Source organism: Balaenoptera acutorostrata, chromosome 4 (genome assembly GCF_949987535.1).
Source record: "Balaenoptera acutorostrata chromosome 4, mBalAcu1.1, whole genome shotgun sequence".
NCBI classification, from domain to species: domain Eukaryota; kingdom Metazoa; phylum Chordata; class Mammalia; order Artiodactyla; family Balaenopteridae; genus Balaenoptera; species Balaenoptera acutorostrata.
Window position 1 is genome coordinate 41,285,773 of NC_080067.1, and position 26,648 is coordinate 41,312,420.

Here is a 26,648-nt window from a genome sequence, read left to right on the forward strand (position 1 = left end):
AATGAACCTCAGGTGTATCTGAAAGAAAATGAAAATACCTACCCTTCATGATTTTTTGAAAAATAAGAGATGATTTTAGAATGCGTTGCATAGGACATGTGAGATAGTTGATCTGCAAAACTCAAATCTGTTCTAGGTGTTGGAGAGGCAGTGATGAACAAGGCAGAGAGATCCCCTGTCCTTGGGGAGGGTAGACTGAGCTCTCCACCCAGCCTTCAGGAATCATGAGGGGCTGTACAAACCCAACTTTTTGGTAGCACACTCTTCACTGCCATTAGGTACTCTTTTTCTTTCCTAGTTAACAGAAGGTTCTAATTCTTCATAGTGAGTGATCCTTAAGGTTCTTGACTAACCACAAAATAATCAAAGATGGAGAGTCACCAGGAGGTTATCTTTGCTGCCCCAGGAGTTCCTTCTGGGCACACCCTCCCTTGCTTCCCTAAATCAGGGCCCCTGGTGCTAGCAGAAGGAGAAATAGATGCCATCACTGCTTTAAGATGGCAAATGCAAGTGTTATTTCTACCATAATTACTCCCTAGATCCAGGTCAAGCTGCCGGCCACCCTTCAGAATGTCCTCTCATTGTGTATATCAGTGTGGTGGCTGATGGGTACCCAGGTCACAAACTCATATAAAGGCCACAGATGGATTTATTCATATTTGCTCGTTTCCAAGCAATGAATTAATGAAAAGAAAATCAGCAGGCAATAAAAGAGTTTATTGAACACTACTTCTATGAAGATCACTTCTTCTCTGCTGTTCTTGAATTCATGAAACACTTAATAAGCCCCTCCTATGTACCAGGTTTTATGTAGTCTCTGGGGATACAGAGGTTATCCCAAGATGTTAATAGTTTTGAAAATGTCTCAAGAAGGGCTGTCCTCTGTATTTGAGAACAATCCAAAGTATTGTTGACATAGCAGTATATTTTTTATATTTTTTGATGCCTCTGGTTATCTACATTTAACTTTCTATATAGCATGTTAGGAAATTTCATTCCAACCTGTAAAATCGGACTATGTGTTTATAATACTGCCATTGCCTCAGTGCCAAAGCCTGGGGGCACCAGTGTCCAGATGAGGCTGCCAGGAGCTGTTCTGGGCTTCTTCCATACCACAATTAAGCTTTCAGTATAATATAAAATATCATTTCAAAGGTAAGTGACTCTATGTAGAATTTGAATTAAACGGGATCTCCTAAAACTAAAGATACACCAACATGGTTTTATGATTTAGTATTGCTCTGTTTTCTTCTTTAACATGATAAATTTCTACATACAGTTACTGAAAGAGGAAGACCTTTGTAGCTTAGTTAGAAATAGAGAAAGAGTGCATAAAAAAATTCATGCATAGTTCTATGGAAAATGCTAAAATACCTCATCTGCTTGATACAGCTATGAATTTTCCATTAGGAAAAGGACATTATAGGTTAAAAAGAAAAAGCTGAAATCATTAACAGCTACAGATAAAATAAGCTAATCTTTGTATGTAAATATATAAATCCACAGGGAAACATGGGAATTGGGTTAATTTGAGTGTAATAGGGTTGGGAACTTTTAAAAATCCTTAGGTTTTTGCTAAATTATCCCTTATGTATTTCCTCAGTTTTAATTTCTCTACATTTCAAAAACTTCTTAGTCAAAAAGTATGTGAAGCACTTTGTATTCCAACTTTGAGTTTTCATTAGTGATATTTAATACAATAAACATCATGAAACTCACAGCACAAGAGGGAGAATTTGAAAGGACTGTTATAAAATTTTTTCATTCTTTTTCACAATATATTATCCCTATCTTGTTTTCACTAAGAAAGTTTCTTTGCCTCGCCATGGAATTAAAATTTATTTCCCAGTATATCTTGATAGTCCTATGAGCACAAACTGTTTTTTATGTACAGCTACACCAGAGTTATTCAAAATTATTACTGTTTGGAGAATAACTCACTGAACTATCAAAGAAATATATCCCTGCACAAAGATAAAGATTTGCCGTGAACTTTTTAAAGATAAAAGTAAGTGTAAAGGAGGTCACCTTGATTTTCAAACTTCTTGACAGTAGTGTTTTTCCAGAGAGTTCTTATTCATAATAACTTACTATGGAAAGACAAGAAATAAAGCCAAAAATAAAAATATGTATTTGAGCACATACTGTGTTTCAGGTCCCATGTTAGGAGTTCACAGAAAAATAAAAAATATATATATGTATATACATACTTTCAACCTTAATTTCAACCAGTTTAGAATAAGATATTGAAAATATTTGAATTTGTTTAAAAAAAACAGAAGTTGCCATTTAGTCCTAGTATCCCATAGTGTCTAATTTTATTCAAACAGTGTTATTTCACTTATGTTAAATATTCTGTACATTTCTCTTTTTTAATTGAAGTATAGTTGACTTACAATATTATTATTAGTTTTGGGTGTACAACATAGGGATTCAATATTTTTATAGATTATACCCCATTTAAAGTCATTATAAAATATTGGCTATAGTCCCTGTGCTATACAATATATCTGTGTAGCTTATTTATTTCATACATAATGGTTTGTACCTCTTAATCCCCTACCCCTCTCTTGCCCCTCCTTTTTCTCCCCTCCCCACTGGTAACCACCAGTTTGTTCTCTATGTCTGTAAGTCTGTTTCTGTTTTGTTATATTCATTTGTTTGTTTTATTTTTTAGATTCCACATATAAGTGATAAAATACAGTATTTGTCTTTCTCTGTCCTACTTATTTCATTCAACATAATGCCCTCCAACTCTATCCGTGTTACTGCAAGTGACAAAATTTCATTCTTTTTTATGGCTGAGTAGTACTCCATTTGTATGTGTATGTGTGTGTGTACACACACACACATACACCACATCTTCTTTATCCATTCATCTGTTGATGGACACTTAGGTTGCTTCCATATCTTGGCTCTGTAAATAATGCTGCTGTGAACATTGTGGTGCATATATTTTTCTGAATTAGTGTTTTCATTTTCTTTGGATATATACCCAGGAGTGGAATTGCTGGATCGTATAGTAGTTCTATTTCCAGTTTTTTGAGGAACCTACATACTGTTTTCCACAGTGGATGTACCAATTTACATTTTCACCAACAGTGTGCTAGGGTTCTCTTTTCTCCACATCCTTGCCAACGTTTTTTATTTGTTGTCCTTTTGGCAATAGTCATTCCGACAGGTGTGAAGTGTGAAGTGGTATCTCATTGTGGTTTCGATTTGAATTTCCCTGATGATTAGTGATGCTGAGCATCTTTTCATGTGCCTATTGGCCATCTGTATATCTTCTTTGGGAAAATATCTATTCAGGTCTCCTGCCCATTTTTTAGTCAGGTTATTTGTTTTTCAGGTTTTTTTATAGTGTGTTGTATGAACTATTTATATATTTTGGATATTAACCCCTTATTGGTCATATCATTTGCAAATATTTTCTCCCATTCTGTAGGTTTTTTCATTTTGTTAATGGTTTCCTTTGCTGTGCAAAAGCTTTTAAGTTTAATTAGGTTCTGTTGTTTATTTTTGCTTTTGTTTCCTTTGCCTGAGGAGACAGATCCAAAAAAATATTGCTAAGACTTATGTCAAAGAGTGTTCTGTCTATGCTTTCTTCTAGGAGTTTTATGGTTTCTGGTCTTACATTTAGGTCTTTAATCCACTTTGAATCTATTTTTTTTTTATGTGGCATGAGAAAATGTTCTGATTTTGTTCTTTTACATGTCCAGCTGTCCAGTTTTCCCAGCACCACTATTCTGTTCATTTCTTATAGGAGTGCTTCCAAAGAACAAAATGAATAAGGCACATTAATGATGCATGCTGGTTATAAGTGCCCTGGAAACTTTGTTGTAAGAAATAATTTTCAACATGTAAATATTAGTACAATAAAACATGAGAAATTTGACCAAGAAACTTAGGACAAAGTATTAACAAAATGTAAACAGTGCCTCTGCCTCTTTTTCATGTTCAGGAAATAGGAAGAGTTGTAATTTGTTAGAATCCTTGTTTATCAATGGATTTCCCAGTAAAGCAATACGGATTTTTTTTTAAACTTTTGCTTCTTATTATAAAAGTAGTAATATTCATTCCAATAGTGTGGGCAGAAAATTAAAACACCCTAGGAAGAAAAACTCATCAAAGAATTTTTTGGTTTTATTGAAACTTTTCATAACAGGCTAAAGGTGCTAAATCAACCAATTCAGGAGTCACACCTACATGAGGAAATGTAAGAAGATTTAGCCATGGATTTATGTTACTATGTATCATTAATTCTAACATTTAAATTTGGGGAGCGGGTCATTGCTTTCTGGGGGAAGATTTAAGGCAGTGAAATTTCATTCCTATGCTATGTGCGCAGCAGCTCCTGAGGGGACTGTCAACCCTGGCATTCTGCTTTATAGAACAAAACTGCCTCTTCTAAACTTCTCCTCCAGTCCTTCATCCTACTTCTGTTACTACTGCCTTGTCTTTAAACTTTACTGATCAGATTAATGGAGAAACAGAACAAAGTGGTTCCAGGTAGATTTGCCCTGAAACAAATCTTAAGACAAAATGGAGCTAGCAGTATCCCTCGGAATTAAAAGTACATAAAACTTTAAGTCAAAGAAAGAAGGAAAATATCAAATATTTGTACATTCTCTATAAGGATCGCGAAGGATGTAATGTCAATCCTAGACGTTTAACCCTCAAAACCGCCAGGCTTCAGACAAGTATTAGAAGAAGGTCCACAGGTTTTTCTGGTAGACCCAGCCAGCCAGCTCTACGTTGGCCTTGCCTAATCTAAGACCAGGCTCCCCTCTGCCACTGCCTTGCCCACCAGTACACTCTGCTCCTTCATACACCCAAGAATACACCCAAGAATTTCTTCAATGACAGGTACATCTCATTATGGCTCCACTCTCATTCCTGGCTCTTAAGGGTTTGAGAGCTTAAAGCCCAGGATGGCTCTGTGTATGAGGTCTCATGGGAAGAAAGATAAAACCTGTCCTCAGGTGGAAATGGGAGAATCTGGGAGCAGGGAGGTGGCCCAGAGGAGTGGCCTGTTCTTCATCCATAGACAAGGAAGTTTGTGGGCAGAAACAGATGTAAAGTTTATCATAAGGAAGGTTCAGTCAGGAGGCATTTGGCAGAGGGAAGAAAGTGGGAAGATTCATGAAAGCAAGATATTGTTACAAGCATTCAGAGCAAACGCTAGGCCATACCATTTTGGCTGGAGCAGAGTATGTGGGGGAGATGAGGAGGCATCATTACCAGAAAACAGCATGAGGCTGGGGGAGACCACGGCCTTGGAGATCCCACCACTAACCACCTGTGGAAAGTCATTTCTCTACCACTTCACTTCCTCATCTTTATATACATGGAATTCTTCAGATCTTGCAGAGTTGCCTGTGAATGAGTATACTACTTGCACTTCCCTTGCCTGAGAGCCCACTTTTATTCTGCATGGCCTTTACCACTTCCTTGCCTAGTTGCATTACTGTTTCAAGCTCTTTTTTAAAGTGCAGGTGTGAAAGCAGCCCTTCATTGCCCCCCCTCCCTGCCCAGAGTTTAAATAGTATTATTGGCTCTTGCAAGAAAAGGTAACCAAAGTAAAACAGTAAAGGCTAGGTTGTTATCACTCCTGTTATCTCAGGCCAGATGCTCATTAGCAATACACTAGTAGCCAAAAAACGAGAGACCAGACTGCAGCTTGGATCCAAAAATAAGGGCCAGGCTTGGTGGAAAACAAATACAAACCGATATAAGAAAGAATGCTTTGTCTGTACCATTTGAAAAAGATAGAGCCTTGAGCTATGTCCCACATGCCCAGACATAGGTCTACATCCAGTTCATCTACAGTGGCCACAATGGGGTTGCTCAGAATGTTGTTTTGCTACTTAGCCACTCACTCTGCTGCCTCCCCAGCAGGAGGACAGCTCCATTCCATGCCCTTCAAGAGGGCACCAAGGGCAATAAGCCAATTCTTCACCTCTGTCACCTGTCTGTACATCTCAATCCCATTTTCTGAGCCTTTCTCTCAGGCCAGATTTCTAGGTATCTGCTTTCTGTTTGTTTTGTTTTGATCCTGCATCAATATGAACATTAAGGTAACTGTGCAACTCACCTATCTTACTGAAAGAACAGCAATCTTTCCATACCATACTGTGATGAAGGGTGCGACATTGGTTAAATCCTGGCTCCAACTCCACCAATTACTAGTTACTTGGACTCTGGGCAAGTAACTTAACCTCTGAAAATGGGAATGGTAAAGTAACAGCTGAGTAAAAGAATTAGAAAGGCAAGTCAGAGTGTAAAGAAAAGGAAGAGGTACTAAAATATCAGTATGTGAAGAATCTAGAACTGTGGTCCTCCAGTTAGTCTTCGACAAAAGAGGCAAGAGTATACAATGGGGAAAAGAGAGTCTCTTCAGCAAGTGATGTTGGGAAAGTTGGACAGCCACATGTAAATCAATGAAGCTAGAACAGACCCTCACACCATATACAAAAATAAATTCAAAATGGCTTAAAGACTTAAATATAAGACAATACACCATAAAACTCCTAGAAGAGAACATAGGCAAAACATTCTCTGACATAAATCATACCAATGTTTTTAGGTCAGTCTCCCAGGGCAATAGAAATAAAAGCAAAACTAAACAAATGGGACCTAATCAAACGTATAAGCCTTTGCACAACAAAGGAAACCATAAACAAAATGAAAAGACGTTCTACGGACTGGGAGAAATATTTGCAAATGAAGTGACCAACAAGGGCTTAATTTCCAAAATATACAAACAGCTGCTACAATTCAATAACAACAACAACAACAAAACAAACAACCCAATCAAAAAATGGGCAGAAGAACTAAATAGACATTTCTCCAAAGAAGACATACAGATGGACAGGACAATAGGCACATGAAAAGATGCTCATCATCGCTAATTATTAGAGAAATGCGAATCAAAACTACAATGAGGTACCACCTCCCACCAGTCAGAATGGCCATCATTAAAAAGTCTACAGATAATAAATGCTGGAGAGGGTGTGGAGAAAAGGGAACCCTCTTACACTGTTGGTGGGAATGTAAATTGGTGCACCCATTATGGAAAACAGTATGGAGTTTCCTCAAAAAACTAAAAATAGAGTTGCCATATGATCTAGCAATCCCACTCCTGGGCATATACCCAGACAAAACTATAATTCAAAAAGATGCATGCACCCCTATGTTCATAGCAGCACTGTTTACAATATCCAAGACATGGAAACATCCTAAATGTCCATCAACAGATGAATGGATAAAGAAGATGTGATATAGATAGATAGATAGATATAGATATAGATAGATATATATTGATATATATATATATAGACACATAATGGACTATTACTCAGCCATTTAAAAGAATGACATAATGCCATTTGCAGCAACATGGATGGACCTAGAGATTATCATACTAAGCAAAATAAGTCAGAAGGAGAAAGATAAATACCATATGATATCACTTATATGTGGAATCTAAAATACGACAGAAAGGAACATACCTACGAAACAGAAACAGACTCACAGACATAGAGAACAGACTTGTGGTTGCCAAGGAAGGGGGTTGTGGGAGGGAAGGATTAGGAGTTTGGGATTAGCAGATGCAAGCTACTATATATAGGATGGATAAACAAGATCCTACTACATAGCACAGGAAACTATATTCAATATCCTGAGATAAACCATAATGGAAAAGAGTATGAAAAAATATATATGTGTATAACTGAGTCACTTTGCTATACAGCAGAAAGTAACACAACATTGTGAATCAACTATACTTCAATAAAATTAAAAAAAAAATAGAACTATGGTCCTCAACCCTGGCTGCCATTAGGATTATCTGAAGATCTTTTAAGAATTCTGATGCTGGGGGTCCTGTTCCCAGAGATTCTGATTTAACTGGTCTGATGAGGGACCAGGTCAGCAGAATCATTGAAAGCTCCCCAGGATATTCAAATGTGCAGCCAGGCTTGAAAACCTCTGATCCAATGTAGTGAATCAGGGAAACAACCAACATGTTCTCATGTTAGAGACATTTCTTACAGGGCTGGACGCCCGAGTTTCTTTGTTTGTTTATTTTCCTTACTTTTTTGGCTGCGTCGGCACACAGGATCTTCGTTGAGGCACGTGGGATCTGAAGCAGCTCACGGGCTTCTCTCTAGTTGTGGTGCGCGGGCTCCAGGGCGCATGGGCTCTGTAGTTTGCAGCACGCGGGCTCTCTTGTTGAGGTGCACGAGCTCAGTAGTTGTGGCGCACAGGCTTGGTTGCCCTGTGGCATGTGGGATCTCAGTTCCCCAACCAGGGATCGAACCCACATCCCTTGCATTGGAAGGTGGATTCTTTACCACTGGACTACCAGGGAAGTCCCTGGACACCCAAATTTTTAAAGTGTTTATTTACTGATTCAGTGAATGATTATTAAGCACCTACTATGTGCCAGGCTTCACTTCAGTGGCTAGAGTTAAAGATTTAGATTTAACTTGGTCCCTCCCCTCAGGACAGATGCAGTCCGGTGAACAAGTCACATGTGAAAAAAAATTTATGTAGTTACAATGCGATATGGTTGGTGTGGTAGTAATGCTCTGTTCAAAGTGGTAGAATGGGATGAGTTCTTCACCCTTCAAAGCCCAGCCACAGAATCACGAAATCATAGAGATGAAGGAAGCTTAAGGTCCCTAATTTCCTTTCATTTTGAGGAAACTTGAAATCAAGAGGTTGGGACTTCCCTAGGGTCATAGAGTTAATGGAACAGAGACCTACAGGAGAGGAAGTGTTAAGGAACTGGTCCAGCAGCACTGGACTCTGAGGCTGAAGTTCTGGGTCCTGAGGAATAAGTAGGATTTGGATGTAAGGACATGGGGAAGGGTTCCATTCTCAGAAGGCTCAGCCCAGAGCTAAGAGGGGAGGTACACACAGTGCACTTGGAATGTGCAAGGAATGCCCTGGCCCTGGTGTCGGGTAGTGGCCAACAGCTTAGCACTTCGTCCTCCAAGTCAACACTGATTTGGGCTTACACTCTGTTTCCTGCTTTCCATGAAATTTGGGGGGATGCTCCCACCCCCAGTTCTACCTCTCTCTGGGAATAATTCTATTAAAATGAGATGGTGAACACATTAATTTTGTGCAGTGTGTAGTCTGAGTTCACTGAGATCTGGGGTTTGAATCTCCAACCTTAAATTCTTCAGTGATGTAACAGATGAATAACTCTAAACACCACTAGATTAAATACCTCTCGACCATTTGGTCAGCCTTGACTACATTAACCTGGAGTCAATGTGTGCTCTATTTACCAAACTTAAAAATTGTTAAATCCAGAGTGCAGTGTGTTGAATTGGCTCTCTATTCTCCCCTGGTTCTGACCTTGATGTTGTACTTGAAGTCTCACCTTCTCTCACACCCTACATCCTTTTAATCAGCAAATCTTATTGCCTCTCCTTCAAAATCTATCAGAAACTCCAGCACTTCTGACCATCCTCACTACCACCACCTCAGACCAAACCACTGTCGTGTGTCACCTGGATTTATCACGACAGCCTCCTCACTGGTGCTGGTGCTTCAGCCTCAGCCTCAGAGGTGTGCCCTCAACGCCACAGCAGGGGTTCCTTTTCAAAGAGTGTCAGACTGTGTCACTTCTCTGTTCAAAACTCCTCTCCAAGGTCCTTCTTATGATTGATATCACCCCACACAATCTGTTCCCCGTTACCCCTCAGACCTCGTCTTCTCTTCTCTGGCCACACTGGCTTCCTCATTGATCTTGAACATGCCAAGTAAGCCCCCTCCACGTTGTTTTCCCCATTGAAATGTTCTTCTCCAAGGTAACTGCATGGCAAGCTCCTTTACTTTCTTTGGGTCTTTTCTCAAAAGCCACTTTCATTGTGAACCTTATCTGGCCACCCCATCTAAAATCTCAACCCCATCCCCTGACATTTTACCTACTGTAGCCGACCTTATAAACATGACTTTCTTTAACCCTCATCAAGCAACTTTATTCATTTTATATTTTATTTATTGATGAAATTAACATTCATAAATAAACAGTATATATTTAACTTATTTTTCTTATTATTTTGTCTTTCCTCTTAAATCTGCCCCATGAGGGGAGAAATAATTTTCTCACTGTTGTATCCTGATAATTTAAGTACAAGGCCTGGCACATGATAAACTCAAATAAATACTTGTTTAATAAAAGAATGAAGAAAAGTTAACTGTGGCATAATAAATATTATAATTGCATTTTTATATTGCCTTCTTGATAGTTATAAAAAATATATCCAAAACATAAACAAGTCAAACTACAGTATAGAAAAAGAAGTCACCAAATCTATAACCCTAAAATGATCCAAACCCAAATTGAGGGACATTCTATCAAGTACTTGATCAGTGCTCTTCAAAAGTGTCAGACAAGGAAAGACTGAGGAATGTCACAGATCAGAGGACACTAAGGAGACATGAACATGAAATGCAGTGTTGGGTCCTGCCTAGGATCCTGGAACAGAAAAAAAGGACAATGAAATTCAAAAAAAAGTCTGTAGTTTAGTTACTAGTACTCTACTAGTGTTCATTTCCTGGTTTGATAATTACACTATGATGATGTGAGATGTTAAAGGGCCAGGGAGGTAGCCTACCTGCACAAACGTTATTACTTCTGAATATCTAAATATGTCTTCATACAGGCAAGGAGATCATTTAAATGATATGCATGTTTCCTTATGCTTAGAAATTACCCTGTAAACCACCACCAAGGTAATTAAGTAACCAAGATAGGTATGTGTGTGTGTGTCAAGGTAGTTTTCTTTTTCTTTTTATGTTTCACCGATCATTTTCTATGCCCTGGTAGGTGTATGCCAAGGGCCTCAAACAGAGGTTTTCAAAGCATATATTCCTTGGTACATGAAGGAGTTTCATCAGAAGACACAATAACAGTTCAAAGTTCTCTTTATACTCCCACTGCTTTTAAAAGGTTAGAAATAACAAGTGTCTGTTAAGTAAAATGATCTTCTAAATGACATCCCACTAATTTGAGATTTCACAGTGTAATAGTCATATGCCATCCTATGTCTCAAGCAGGCGTGTTCTCATTAGAGAGAGAAAAACGATCAAGGAAACTGCCACCAAGGGTTTTTGAGAATTGTATTAATTAATTAATTAATTACATCTTGTGGAGGGGAGTAGTAGAGATAAAATCGTACAAGCAGAGTTCCCTTGTCCGGAAAGCTGCCACTTGATCCCTCTCCATCCTGAGGGAATATGTCCCATTTTTAAGTGGCAACTCTTCCTCATGGGTGGTGGTGGACCCTGCCTACACTGTGCCCTCACCCCCCCACCCCCAGGCCTTGCAGCCAGGGAGAAGGACCTTCCGCCTACCCTTCTCCAGGAGGGGGCACTGCTGCGTGGGTACCAGGGGATGGGGAGAAACACATCAATCTCATAGGGACTAGAACTGAAGACTATTGATGAGCATTTTTCATGTTTCTATAAATCAAAATAAACGTTTATTTGGTGGGAAACTATCCCAGTATTTTGTACATTAAAGATAGTCAAAAGGTCAATTCAATTCAGTTTAACCAGATAATTACCAACCATCTACTAAGGACTCACTTTCATTCTAGGGCTGTGGAGGTAAGAAGATAAATGAAGTAAAACCCTAACCCTCGGATAGCTTACTCTCTAGTAGAGGATATAAAGTTTGTAAACAAGTAACTATAAAAGATATAAATAGCAAATGTCTAAAGGGCCAGGGACGTAGCCTACCTAAACAAAGTAAGCTGAATGGAAGAATGACAAAATCCCCAAAATGGAACCAAACTCTTCATTTTTACTACATTATGGTGTAGGCGTATAACTTAATGTAAATATATATGATAGCCATACCCTTTTTTTTTAAGTAAAAAGGACTACAACTTTATTAAAAGTAAATAAATGTAACATATAATGTGTACAGATGGCACATGGTGCCAATTTTATTTGCAGATTTTATATAATTCCAAAGTTCGCAAGTTACACCTTTGCCACAGCCTTGGCTAAATCTTGAACTAGTGCAGAATTCAGCTGTGCTAGAGTGCTGATCTTAGCATGCTTAGACGCAGCATACTTGTTCTTGATAGTCATGTGCTTCGTAAGCCCATGATTCACCATGACTATATTCTTAGCCAGGTGTTGCATAACAGCAAGAAGGGATTCTTCAGTGTATGACAGGTAATGCTGTAGAATTGGTGTCAATTCACCATTATCAAGAATTTTCAGTGCTAAGCAAAACGCTCCCACTGCAATCTGAGGAGGGAAGTGCACCATATGGTAGTTCAACATAGTTAGTTCCATGAGATATTTGGTCAAAGTATGTAGCTTAACATCAACCTCTCCAATCTTAGATGCTCTCCGAAGGAAATGCAGGCAGGGGTAGAGGGCGACCCAGACTAAAATTTAAAGCTCTTAGAATCTTCATTTCCATCTGTCTGACTTGGTACTTAGTGTAAGTGTTGTCAGTCACAAAGGCAAAGTCACCAATTTCTGGAGGGTACATTTCCTCATATTTGCTTGCAATAAACATGGCAGTGACACCAACCAGCTGCAGCATCTTCTTGGGCACACAACTATCCTGCATGAACTGATCAATAATGGAAACAGTCATGTACATGGTCTCCTGGAGTAACCTGAATTTCATTTGAACCTGCACTAGCCAGTCAATTAGGATGGCTCTCACGTTTCCAGTGACTTCATGACCCAGTAGGTATTTTGGTCTGACTGCTTGCTCTTCCTCAAGTTGTCTCAGATAAGCATAGATATCTTACATATTCACTACAAAGGTTTGGATCTGCTCCATCTTCTGCATCCACATCATTCACTGTAAGAATTATATCAGAGAAAGCCTGACACACATATTCTTCTGCAGGGGCACAGCCAGATGTTTCCATGGGGCTTGGAAAGGGAGTATCAACCAAAATAGGCTCAGGAGGAAGTTTCTGTTCTTTAACAGGCTCGGGTTCTGGCTCTGGCTCCAGATCCGGCTCCAGCTAGGGCTCCAGCACAGGTACAGGAGTCTTTTCCAGAGGTTTTGGTAGTTTTTTAGCAATAACTTTTCCAGCAGCTAAAGTTTTTGCTTCCTTTTTCAGGGGCAGTTTGGCCTGTGGCTGTTCACTGACTTTGTTTCCGATGTCCCCAAGAGCTGTTCTTGGCCTCAGCCCGGGCTTAGAGGCTGCAACAGTGGCCACAGGCACGCACTTTGCGCCTGCCATATTAACCTTCGCATTATTTTCAGCATTAATGTTCATGTTCCTGGTGATCCGGAGCACCATGGCTTCCTCTGCACCAGGCAGTAGCTCAGTGGGGAGAAGCAGAGCACGGGAGCCCCCGACCAGCCAGGGACCTTGAACCCACCACAGGCCAACAACCGTTCCTCCGCAGCACTGATATCCATATTCTATTTTATATTTAAACTTTTAATCTAAAACTGAAAAAGAAAAACATTTATTATTATTATTATCATTACCTTGTAATTCATTACTGCTTTGACCTGACATCAGAAACCTAATGTCTTTTCTTCTGTACCAAAATGTCAGTCAGGCCCTGTGGTTTTCTCTGTGATGTATGGTATGCAGCCTTAAATATGTAAACTGGGGTTGGTAAGTAGTTTTTTCAGATTAATTTTGGAATAAAACTGCTCCTAAACATAAGCTTTTCCCGATGTGGATAGGAAGATTATTTCCTCCAAGATGGGTGTACAGTCCCAGCTTTCAATGTTGTCATAGACTTCAATACCATTTTGTAGTACAGTTTGATAACTTCATAGCCCTGCATCTGTACTATCAAAAATTAATTAAGAAAGGTAAGCTAAATAATACCAGTTTATTTTCCTAAAGCGTGAAATCCAGTATTCAAAAGCCCCATTGCAGAGAATAAATTTCAGGCTACCATTTTCATATCTGGAAACTGACTGCAGTTTTGGAAGATGAACCAAATTATTCTTTAACAATTGAATTTTCCAAAGACTTTGTTGTCAGTACTGAGAGAAGCAAATGAGACATTTGTGCAAATACTTCTGAATGCCCCAATAGAAAAATATTCACATGGTGTTGATGAGGTATAATGTCAGCAAGAAGCTTGGGACTTTGAGCCAATCTTTGCTGCTAAGTGGAAATGGGACTATTTCCTCTGATGACACGAACGGTTAAAAAAAATTCTCTCCAACATCACAGCACAAGTAAGCCAGCAAATTCATTAAGCAAACACTGACCTGATTTTGCTCCAAGATGTAGAAGAATAGCTGAGTCATGATATTAATTAGTGAATCCATAGCCTGTTTCGTTTTAGCCCAAAGCAATTCCTGATGAATGAGGAAATTAATGGATTTATGCATAGTGTCCCTACAAAATACTGTCACCTCTGATCTGTCGCTTGATGGATCCAAGGTCAGCCCCACCCTTTGTGAGAACCTGATCTGTAGTAACACTTACAATTTGGAACAGTGCCTTCTATATCCAATGGTCTGAGACCCTTCTCATCACAAAGTAATTTTGCCTTGCAGAGACTTCTTGTTCAAAACTTCTTTGACCCCTCCAAGATTCTCAAAACATCGCAAATAAATATAGCTAACAGTGTGCTGTTATTTATATCTCTGTGCTCATTTGCTGCAATAGAAGATGCCACCAATAATTTAACTTATCCTGAAAGTTCTCAGCCGTATTTTTAACATGCTGAGCGACAGTGTTTCTGCTTATATGAACATTTGCAAGTGCTTGTTTATGCTCTGGACACAATTTCTGCTACATTCAAAAGAAACTCTTTTATAAAAGTGTTGTCTGTGAAAAGGTTTAGATGCCGAGGCAATTTTTTCACTTAATAGAGAACTGCATTTCACAGCAGATCATTTGTTTTATTCTCATTCAAAACAAATGCTTCCATTTCTTCAGTCCATTAAGTTTCCCAACGCCCATCTTTTCTGTATACCAGTCATGGCTTGTTTAATTATAGTGCCTTAAGTTGTAATTTTTCTGTTGTAAATATTTTTTGTTTGGATATTCTTCACATCCACCAAAAAAAAGTGTACCCCTATTTTTTCTTGAAATACTAAACTTTGTTTTTTAGGAGATGCACAAGTCCATTTTTTTCTAAATTTTACAATGAGCAAAATAGCAGTAAACACGTGGTACTAAATAACAACTGCCAGTTGATTTCAGTGTTGGAAATACAAAGGAAAGTGTGTGACCTTTGACTAAACAGGGAGGGTATAGCCCTTCCACAGAGGGCATTGCCCCTCAGATTTAGGGGATGTCTGCCGTGTGGGGACTCTGATCCTCTGTTGTTAAGAGAAGCTAGAAATCAGACTTTTAAAAGAAATATCTCCTAAGATAAAGGAGATTAATCTCTTAAGTTATCAAAATGTTGGTAACTTATTCCAAGTTTATTAAAATATCAAGTGGGTCAACATTGTTCTTGCCAGGCAAAACAAGTCTGCAAGCTGAGTGCAATCTGTAAGCCACCCATTTACAACCTCTGGGGATGTAGAGTGTAACAGTAAAATAACCTATATTCTACCTCTGTTTAGTCCCTGAGAACTAAGAAGAAAAAAGGTACAGTTACATCAACATGCTTCTATGGAATATGTATCCAAGTGCCATAATTAATTTGGAAGCTTACTGATGAGGCAGCAAAGTGCAGTGGAAAGGAAGCCCCGCATGTGCGGGAGTCCCGAGTGTATCACGTATTAGGTTGGTTGATGTTAGAGTCCTCATCTGGAAACTGGGATAATAAAATTGCCTCGTAAGTTTGTCAAAATGATTAGAGATGAAAGTATACATGTTTCTCAGTGTCCTGTTGGCATTTGGAAGATGTTCCGTAAACAGTAGCTATCCTGTTATTACAAAACACAAAACATAAGTTTCCAACCATATTTCTTCGTTGCCCCCACAAACACGAACTGTGCCCAGCCACCTCCTGCCACCCCTCCCTCTCCACATCATGTTTCACTCCTCGGAGCAGGAGCCCACGCCGCGGCTCATCAGCCCACTCAAGTTTTCTACTTGCCTTGCCCATGCTCTTACCTGTACCTGGAATGCCCATCCCTCCCCTCTTCATTCAGCTCCTTCCTTTGCAACTCAACCAAAGTGTCACCTCTTCTCGGAAGTCTTTCTTGAGGGCCACCTCCAGTCTGAGTAGAGCACTCCCTCCCTTCCTGCCTTGTGTTTGCCTCCGTCATGGCCTTGGTCGACTAGTATTGTCAACTGTGAGCTCCTGAGACACAGGAGCTGGGGCAGTCACCTCACTGTCCGGAGCACCTGGGTGCAGTGCCTTTGCCTGGCATGTAATTAGGGCTCAAAAAAAAAAAAAAATCAAGGAGAGAATTATGAATACGAATGAGGTGACTATAGACTGGAGTGGAAACAGCCCACTCAGTGTCTGCTTCCCTCTTGTTTTACAAATGCAGATCTTTGGCTACTGGTTATGCCTCTCCTCCTTGCCTTCCCAAACCTCACGCTGGCTACTGCGTCTACCCCACCCCTCAACCAATGGCAGTTTCCATTCTGGAGGAGCAGGTCAGAAGAGACAAGATGCTTAAGTGTCATCTCCTGGGGCTTGGAAGTGGGGACTGGAAGGACCCCTGAGAGGGTTCCTTTTGAAAGGGAATAGAGAACACAAAATAGAGTCCCTCACTGGAGGCAAAGAAAGGGAGAAATGTGACCCAAGGTCTTACCTTCACTTTCAGAACTGATAACTTCTTAGCTAAGCTGGAGCAAGAATGGGTGTGCAGCCGAAGTGGGCTTGGGGCTTCTTGCACAGCAGCATACATGGTCCTACGTCAGAAGAAAAAGAGTTTAGTAGACAGGGCTTCCATTAGCATATACTGGGCCTTTGAATGAAGAAAAGGCATCCAGAGGGATGCAGAGGAATACAGATCCCTGTTGGGGAACTTAGCGACAGGAGGAGGATGGGCAGGACTTCAGCCCCCAAGTGCTCCTCATCCGAGTACCTTCACGAACAACCTACTGAAGTAGCCCTGATGTAAGAAAAAGTGTTTCCCTTAATGCGCAATATTAGAAAAATGATTATGAATAACATGCAAATATTTATTCTTTTCCAGGAACATGGGTGACATTTGGAGGTCAAATTTCAGATGAGGTGAGCTACTTTTGGCTTCCATTATGCTGATTGGAGAAAATGCAGAGCAAACTATTTTACAATACAGTTTCTGGGATTCTGGCATTTTACAAGGATAATAGTTTAATCACAGGAAATGGCTAAGACTGACTTAAAGATTATTTTCCATTTTATCTTGCTTCTTGTATTTTTCACATTTAGACTATTAATAGCCCTTGAAGCTGTCAATCTATTGTATGTGCGGGCTCAATAATAAGAGAACAAACCAGTTTGGAATTAATATTTAGTAACTTAATGAAAAGATTTTGTTGCTGGTGTGTGTGTGTTTTGTGTGTATGTGTGTTTTAACTTTACCTAGAGTGACCAGCAGGTCCCAGTTTGCATCATTTCCATTTTAATATCTCTCAGTCTTGGAAAAACTGGGACAGTTGGTCACCCTGGCTTGGGCAAGTTAATTCAACCTCTCTGTTCCTCATTTTCTCATATGCAAAATGGGATGATGATGTTGACCTTGAAGGTCTGTTGAAAAGATTAACCATGTAGGGTAGCAAACACACAATAAATGGGACCTATAATAATTGTATTTACTACAAAACTCCTTTAAACCTTCATTTACACATTCAGAACGGTGCTTACCAAAGTAATATTCTTACCACTGCCTTTAACGATTACCTTCACGGCTTAAGTGAGCTATGCAGGCATTGAGTACCAACAGCTTCCCTGAGGAAACCCCCTCAGGTCCCTCCAAGCCTTTCTTGCCTTCCTCCATACCACTGAGGAGTCAGGGATAGTGTATTTGAGTGGATACACTCAGTGGGATCCAGCTCACTCTGCATGAACAGTAGATTTGTTAACATTTCCATTTACCAACAATTGCCACATCTGTAAAACGCAGATGATGGCCCCTAAGATTAATGAAGGGCTCAGCCTGGTGCCTGGCCCAGGACAAGCCCTTTATAAAGGTAGTTCTTACTATCATCCCTAAGGAGATGCTTGGGGAGATAAAGGGTCTTTTCTACAACTCGCAAGGCCACCATGTTATTTAATAGATCCATAGGGAGGAGTCTTATCTGCATATTTTTATCTGTCTGAATTTCTGCTCCCAGTATTGGGCATAGGTCACCACAGAGAGCTTGTTGCAGAGGGGAGTCCTTGGGAAGCAGACCTCTGGTGGAAATTAGCATGCAGAACAGTTATCAGGAAGTTGGGCCATGATGCAGTCTCAGCAATGACCTCAGCTGACCCCATGGGGAGCTCTGAAGCTCAGATGGCCCTGCAGGTTGTCCCAAGTTGGCGCAAGAGGAGTTGAGTGCTTCTATCCCTTGTATGACCAGTCGTTGGATAGAGGCAGCCCTGGGAGGCAGGTCTGACCTTGGGGTAGGTGACTCGCTTTAGCCAGGTGCCTTCTGATGGCAGCATTCCTATGAGCTGGGGGAATAAGTCCTTGAGCTCTGAAGGAGGACCAGGGTGGTCATCACAGGGTCCACTCCAGGGCCCTCTGACTGGCATCAGGAAGGGTGAGTTGAGGAGGCACAGAGGCAAATCCACAGATATCAAAGCAATGGCTGCAGACTTTAATCAGATGCAAAATAAGTGACAAGGAAGGAAAGGGGTCTAAAGTTAATAATCCCCTGTATCTAGCATGTGCGTAATCTTTTACTGCCTGGTATGGTTTTTGGAGCAGAGAAAGACAAATATATCTTCCCTTTCAGAGCAGAAGGGTCAACTATAAGCATATTATTTCCCCCTTCATCTTTGCTCTCCCCTTGACAGTGTCTGCTCTCTGCTGCGGTGAGCCCAGCTTGCCCAGGTCAGAGTATGCAGGGCTGGCCTCTGAAATAAATCATTTCAAAATTATGATTCTGAAGACTACACAGTAAAGCTGTTGTGAATGACTACAGAGGCTCTCACCTCAAACGCAGACCAAATAGCGATTGTCCTTCCCAAGAGCAGCTGTGGCTTCCCCCTAGGGCCTGGCAGAGAGACTGCCAGCAAGGAGGAATGAAGGCACAGCCAGACCACAGTCACACCCGTGGCTGAATTGATGGAGCTCAACTATTTCCATGTGGCAACGTAGGCACAAAGCAGATACAAATATGGGATCCCGGGATGAGCGCACCGTAATGTGCTGAGTGACATAATCATTAGTGCCGCCTTGGGAGGTGGTGATGTCCTCGTTATTGGGAGAATTCAACCATTTATTGAATAGCCACTTGGCAGGAATATTATCGAAAGGATTCAAACTGGAAGCTAGATAACGCTGTGAGGTACCTCCCAAAGATGATTTGGCTTCATCATAAAACCAAGATAGATGTTACTCATGTGAATTATAATATTTTAAAATAATGATAAGAGCATATTACCATCTTATAGCACTTAATTTTCAGAGTTTTATTTATGTTTTCTCATCTGTGACATAGTTAAGCTTCCTTCATTTGCAGGTAACAGTAAACTCAACTGAAATTGGCTTAACCAGTAAGGGAAAAAAATATTTTTACTTTTAAATTAGAAGTGCAGAGATAGAGCAAGCTTCCAGGTTGACTCATTCAGAGCCTTCACTCCATTTACTAGTGATTCTCCTGACCCTGTGTTCCTTTGTATATCAACTTCAACCTCAGATAGCAGCAGGAATTCTAGACCTCAGAATAGTAACTCCAGGGAAAGAGTGTCACTTCTAGAAACTCTGCAAGCAAGTGTTCCCAGAAGTCCTCAGCCAATCTCCTCTCACATCTCACTGGCCCAGATGTGTCACATGACCTTCCCTGAACCATGTCAGGCCCACCAGGCCTCCCTTAGAGGGAGGTAAGGTCAGCTTCCCCTGAGACCTGTGGGCTCCCTAGGGGGCCTGAACAGAATCATCCTCATTTTGCAGATAAAGAAGCTAAAACACAGAGAGGTCAAATGATTTGCCCATGTTTATGTATCTGGTAAGTGGTACACTCAAGGCCGGACACTGATCCTCTGACTTAGTTCAGTGATTTCTTTTCATTATTCCACATTCTGATCTTCAAATCCCATGACTGGGAAACATCTCAGCAATCATTTAGTTCAATTCTCCATTCAGAATTCTCCATCTTATCTTAAAATTTCTCCCGAGATAAGATTTATTATACACATTTCCCAATCATAATCTACTAGTATGTCATGTGACATAACACAAGGATGATACACAATACAAGCAAGCAAAATAATTTCTAAAATATAGGGCATGGGACTTCCCTGGTGGTCCAGTGGTTAAGACTCCGTGCTTCCACTGCATGGGGCGTGGGATCGATCCCTGGTCAGGGAACTAGGATCCTGTATACTGCACGGGGCAGCCAAAGATATTTAAAAATATATATATATATGGCAGTCATGATGGAAAAACTATACTGTTCTTAACTTTTAACTTCTACTTAGGAGAAATGTCATAATGGTAGCAAATTTAAAGCAGTAATAACATTTTTGCTGCTATTATTCTAAAGGATTTGCATGGAGTCCATTGTGCTAGCCTGACGATTTTCTTGGTATGCCAATTTAAAAAACAACAGGAAAAGAGTTTATCTTGGAAATGCTGATGAAGCACCTTTAGCCCACAATGAAAAACATGATGGAAAAATCAATTTCAAATATTTGTGAGGTGTGTAATTTTTCAGTTGACTAAGTCTATCAGCAAAATGAAAATAATGCCCTTTCTCCAGTGTTGTTTATCGCTGTCCCTCCAGAGCCATCCCTCAAGGTGTGGTTTATAGCTATTCCCTGTGCTCTTCTGTCGCACTTGCCACTCGTGTTCAGCAGCACGAAGGAAGGAACAAGGACCCTGGAGGTCTTAGGCTGAGCTGTGAGGCGCCGGTGTGCTCACCCCCTCCTCTCCGTGCAGTGTCAGTGCGGCTAGTGGTCATTTTGTGATGGTGCCTGGGGTTGTGTTGAGCTGTGCGTGGCAGGAGTTTTCGAACAGTCCCAGCTCCATGTAACTTTCGGTTCATCAGTACAGTCTGCTAAGCCTCCAGGGAAAAAAGGCACAAGCTTTTAGGTCAGGAGTCACCCAGCTGCCAGAACCTACTGGCTTGGGGAAAAGAGAAAGAAGAGAAATGAAGTCACCAGGGATATAAATGACCCTCTTGGTCAGTGAGATTGCGATGCCACAGAGCATGTTGTCAAACCACGTCTTCCAAGCAGAATGAGAAACACAAGTCTCTCCATCTCACTGTGTTCCTGGTGGCTGACTTACCCCAGCGCTGAAGGAAATCCCTCAGTGCCCAGTATAGGTCAGAGGGAAGGGATACTTTTACCCTATTCAGGCAGGTTGAATCTTTTTTCTTTCTTTCTTTAATACAACCGAGAAAAACAAGAATGGTCGGTGAAATTTCCATGTTCATAAAGACCACCAGAGGATTCCAAGTTGCTTCCCAGCTTTAGAAAGTATTTGGCTTTTACGACTGACCTTTTTTTTTTTTTTTAACATCTTTATTGGAGTATAATTGCTTTACAATGTTGTGTTAGTTTCTACTGTATAACAAAGTGAATCAGCTATAGGTATACATATATCCCCATATCCCCTCCCTCTTGCATCTCCCTCCCACCCTCCCTATCCCACCCCTCTAGGTGGTCACAAAGCACCCAGCTGATCTCCCTGTGCTATGCAGCTGCTTCCCACTAGCTATCTGTTTTACATTTGGTAGTGTATATATGTCCACGCCACTCTCTCACTTCGTCCCAGCTTACCCTTTCCCCTCCCCGTGACCTTTGCATCCTCTTGCAGGTTGCTGAACGGCTGATGACAATTGCCTACGAGAGTGGAGTGAATCTCTTTGATACGGCTGAGGTCTACGCTGCTGGAAAGTAAGTGAGTGCCTGATGTGTCTCTCAGGTGTCATTTCTGGAACCAAGAGACTCTGCCCAGACTATTGCTGACAAGGGTCTGTCCTTCCCACACATGTTGATGCCACTGCTTTTCTCCCTCCCTCTCCCACCATCACCAGAATTGGGGCTATTGACCATCTCTGGGCCCCTCTGCCTACCTCTGGTCTCTATATGAAGAGTGGACTGGAAGCAGTTGCCACATGAGGGGCAGAGGTGGTTGAGATCAGCGTGGTGGCAGTGGAGATCGATAAATATTAGCTGAATGTAATTAACATAAGTGAGCAGATTCCAGCGTGGTGTTCCAAAGCTAGTCTCATAAGTTCATAACCACACCTCGTAGTTCCTCAACCCCAAGGGAAATGGACACAGCCTCTCTGCAGGGAAGCAGGGACTGCTTTTCCTGTTTGCAGGCCTGTCCCTCCACCGGGCATTACAGGTAAATCAGAGATTAAAGGAGGGACTCCCAAAGATGCCAAGAAACGCAATATATTTTATAAGAGGACATTTCAGACCCCATTCTAAGGACAGAGAACGCTGCAAGGAGGCCTTGCTTCTTTTGCTGGAGAAGTCTCAACTAGCTATAACCTTCTTATGGACCTGAGAGCAGGTTTGGGGCTCTAGGACAGGGCTCACTGCTAAGTCAGAACACATGGGTGCTGTGCCTTCAGGGTCCATGCCCTCTGTTGCTGCACAATAAGCACATTCAGCAGAAGTGGAACGCCTTGGCCTCCTGCTGTGAACGTGGATGCAGGAAAGAAGCTAAACATCTGGACAGCTGCTTGAGCAGCTCTGCAATTTTCTAACAGGGCTGAGGAGTGTAATCACCTGTACGCCTAATTCCCCCGCTTCCGGGTAAGAGTAACCATCAAACTGCTGAATCAGGTTCATCACTGCCTGATAAAAGTGCATTTTCCTAGCCTGGGTTTCCTCCTTTTCAAGGGCAGGTCTATGTTTAAGGACCATCAGGGAGGTTCAGAGCTCACATCCTTGATGTTTTCTATTGAGTCCAAGGAGAGAAAATACAATTGATGAGGCCTTGTTCCTTTCCACATCCCACCCTATCTCAGCGTTTTCTTCTTTTGTTAAATCCTGCTTATTACCAAATGGGCCTAAGGATGAAAAAGGGGGAGTGATTAACAAGTCTTTTAGAGCTATGTTTGTATTCCTGTTGTGAAGGATAATCGGTCCTGATTAATTATTGATTGATTGTCAGTGTGTAATGAGATAGGTTCCCACTGTGAAATGCAAGGTTGCAAGAGAGACTGGGGAAAGAACCCAGAAGTAACATTCAATACGTGTCTACTTGGGGCATGCCCCCCAGCTAACCCACCTCATGGTTTATTGCCAGGCTGCACACTCCAACAGAGACAGATGCTAATGGACAAAGTGCTGATTATATTGATGTCCCCATTCACAAAGCCTGAGAGCCCACCTACTTCTTACAATGTTGGTCTGGCTGGGAGGAACCTAGAAGAAAGTTTTGGTCTCCTTAAGCTTGGGTCCCAGCTGGGGTAGGTGGAGGGGGAGAGGATGGTGAGGGTGTCTTCAGTATAACTCTCCACGACCGGTGTCAGCGGCAGGAAGGACACTTCCCTATGACTTCTTATATCCTCCTCCTATGACAATGCTTGTCACTGGAACCCAGGACATTCTCTATGTGGGCTTTTGCATCTACAGTCCTGGCTTTGGGACATCTAAAGCCACACATGGGTTCTTTTACCCTGCAAGATCACCTGGAGTCAGTATTTTCTGTCTGAAAAGCATGAGGTCTCATTGTCCTCTTCAGTCACAATCGGAGACCACAGCCATTAGAAAGAAACCCTTGACTCCCTTTGGATACCACCAAGCAGGACAGTTATATATGGGATCATTGGTTCAAAAACACCAAACTGCCAAGTGACTCTGCTGTTTCCTAGTATCAGGACCGCAGGCGGTCTCCTACCAGTGTGTCAGGATTTGGCAGGTGCTTCTGGAATGCTCCAGGAGCAGGATTCCGCAGGCACAGGATTCCGCAGGCACAGAATTCCACAGGCACAGGCACAGTTTCCACAGGAAACTCAAGCTATCCCCATGCTACAAGCAGAAACAGCGGAAACTCTGCTACCAGCCAAGAGCAGCTTCTATTTTCGGGACATGTAGGCACTGAGAGTTCAAACAAGGAGGGGATCTGGTGTTTTGGATTGACTCTTGCATTTCCAGGACACTGTATCCTAAGACATTATCTGTTTCCCCTTCAGGGCTGAAGTGATTCTGGGGAGCATTATCAAGAAGAAAGGCTGGAGGTAATGCATTCACCATAATCATTTACTTGCCTTTAAAAAGACTGTTGTTATTTTGTACCAGAGAGGAGAAAATAAAATTGCATGACAACTGACCAAAAGGCTGTCAAAAAAAGTCAATTCTTAGTAAAGAAATGATTTACAGCGCTTTGAAAATAAATATTAGCGAGGTCATTACTTGTGCTTCAAAAACTATTGACTTGTCATTGATCACAATGAATTACCATGGGTTGAACAGAGGATGTTCATGAGATATTTGTGTGTAAAAGAAAGTGGCATTTTCATGGTTTCTGACTGCCATTTGTGGTAATCTGGTGAAGGAGGCCAGCTGACAGAAAACTTATTATCTCTACACACATATTTATGTTCATTGTTCATTTTATTAACAACTCTGGATGCAAAGAAATGATGAAACAAGAAACCCTTGGGATAAATATCCCAAAGCTTTCTTATGTGAACACAGTTAGCCAGCATCTCTCCTGTGCGCTGGGAGCCCTATTATCTGGGCATTCAGGAAAGTGCTTCATCTGCTATCCTTGAGGGGTCCTGTTGCATCCCATCACCTTCTGGAGCCAAAGCCAGTAGTAACGAGTGATGCGATAGTGGCAGCGGGGCGGGGGGCCAACCCCCTCCATCTCACTACACCTGTCAGCCCCAACAGCTACTTCTCCCCCAGCATGAGTACAGGATCAGGCAGAGTCCAACCAAGGGCACAGGACAAATCTGGAGTCCTCTTCTGCTCTGGTATAAGATCTGCTGATGGCCAAATAAATAACCGTTCTATAGGACGAGTGGAAATGGAAACCCAGAAGTGTATGGCGATATGAACAAATAAACTTTGGTGACCTACTTTCTCCCTCTCCCTCTCCTCTTTCCCTACTCCAGGGACTGTAAGAATGTGAAAAGAAAATTGTATTCAACCTTAAATACGGAAGAATATTCACATCCCCACCCAGTCCTCCACCTTGCCTGAGTCACCTTCCTACTCAGAATGTTGGCTCATCCATCACTGCTCAGATAGGATTGTATCACTTTCTCAGGGCTGCTGTAACCATGTGCCACAAACTGGGTGGCTTAGAACAACAGTAATTTATTCTCTCTGTTCTGGGGTCCAAAAGTACAAAATGAATATTTGGGCAAGGACATGCTCTTTCTGAATCCTTCTTTGCCTCTTCCTAGCTTCTGGTGGTTGCTGGCCATCACTGACATTCTGTGGCTTACAACTGCAGCTCTTCAGCCTCTGCCTCTGGCTTCATATGGCATTCTCCCCTCGTGTTTCTGTGCATCTTCTTATAAAGACACCAGTCATATTGGATAAAGGGCCCACCTTACTCCAGTATGACCTCATCTTAATTTAACTAATTACATCTGCAATGACCCTATTTCCAAATAATCTCACATTCTGAGGTACTGGGGGATAGGACTTTAACATATCTTTTGCGGGGGACACAGTTCAACCTATAACAGAGACCTTGGAGATGAGTCCACTAATGTCCAGTGAAATCAACAGCAAGGTGTCGGCTGCCAGAGTACACCTGAGGATGAAGGGGAAACTTCGGTGCTGTAGTTCTCTTCCCCTCTGCATCCAGAGAATGTCTACTCATCACTCACCATACTTTGCAAAGCTTCTTATATATGTTTTGTAGAAAATAGATTAACATGCATCTTTCACAAACTGCCTTTCTGTCTTGCAAATAAAAACTCAAGGTATCCCCATGCTACAGAAAATTGATATCAGGTCATATCAGTTCACAGCTGCCCACCCAAGATTGCTGAAAAGATAAACCATAACATCACAGCATGGAGGCTACAAAAGCAGTTTCAACCAGCATCCTTGCCTACTTGTCCCAAGACCACCACTTGCTAGGTGTGTTGTCCAGGGCAAGTTACTTCTCTTTTCTGAGCCTCACTTTCCCCACCTGTAAAATGGATGGCATAACTGTTCATGGAGTGTTGTGCTGATAAAGTGAGATAAGGTGGACAAAAGAATATTGAAAGCTGTGCTATATCAATGTGAAATACTCACAATATCATTCTTCACCCAGTCAGAAGAGTTGCTCTAGATGCCTCCGTGAGGTCAGTGATGATTCATCAGGTTGTTGTCTACTCTTGCTATTTGAACATAAATATTAGTGTACACATCCATAGAGGATGTACACACTAATTTTACAAACATTTTACAGAAAGCCTAATTTTGGAAAAATAAGTCTATGGTGGTCTAAGTATAGAATGTGCGGCCTTGGCAGGCCCAATTGCTCTGAATAATCCAGAGGGCTGCACTCATTTTTTAATCAGACTCCATCCAAAGCTTTGTGTTGAAGCTCTGAAAATGTTTGCTGGAGGAGACCCAGCTCCCCTGTGGCAGGTTGCTATTATACTACGTATCACGAGGATGATGGATTAACCTGGAAAGTGCATCAGCCCTTT

General features: G+C 41.4%; 1 protein-coding gene and 1 pseudogene across 2 annotated transcripts in view; one reads left to right on the top strand and one right to left on the bottom strand.

The window, feature by feature from the left end:
* Nucleotides 1-26,648, top strand: part of KCNAB1 (potassium voltage-gated channel subfamily A regulatory beta subunit 1) — a 399,751-nt gene that overhangs the window by 298,104 nt on the left and 74,999 nt on the right. For both annotated transcript variants that reach the window (XM_057546116.1, XM_007164817.2), the window contains exons 3-5: nucleotides 17,084-17,121; nucleotides 21,842-21,921; nucleotides 24,180-24,224. In XM_057546116.1, the coding sequence (XP_057402099.1) occupies nucleotides 17,084-17,121; nucleotides 21,842-21,921; nucleotides 24,180-24,224 (163 nt within the window). The remainder of the gene's footprint in view (nucleotides 1-17,083; nucleotides 17,122-21,841; nucleotides 21,922-24,179; nucleotides 24,225-26,648) is intronic.
* LOC103009924 (G2/mitotic-specific cyclin-B1-like) lies at nucleotides 11,987-13,301 on the bottom strand (annotated as a pseudogene).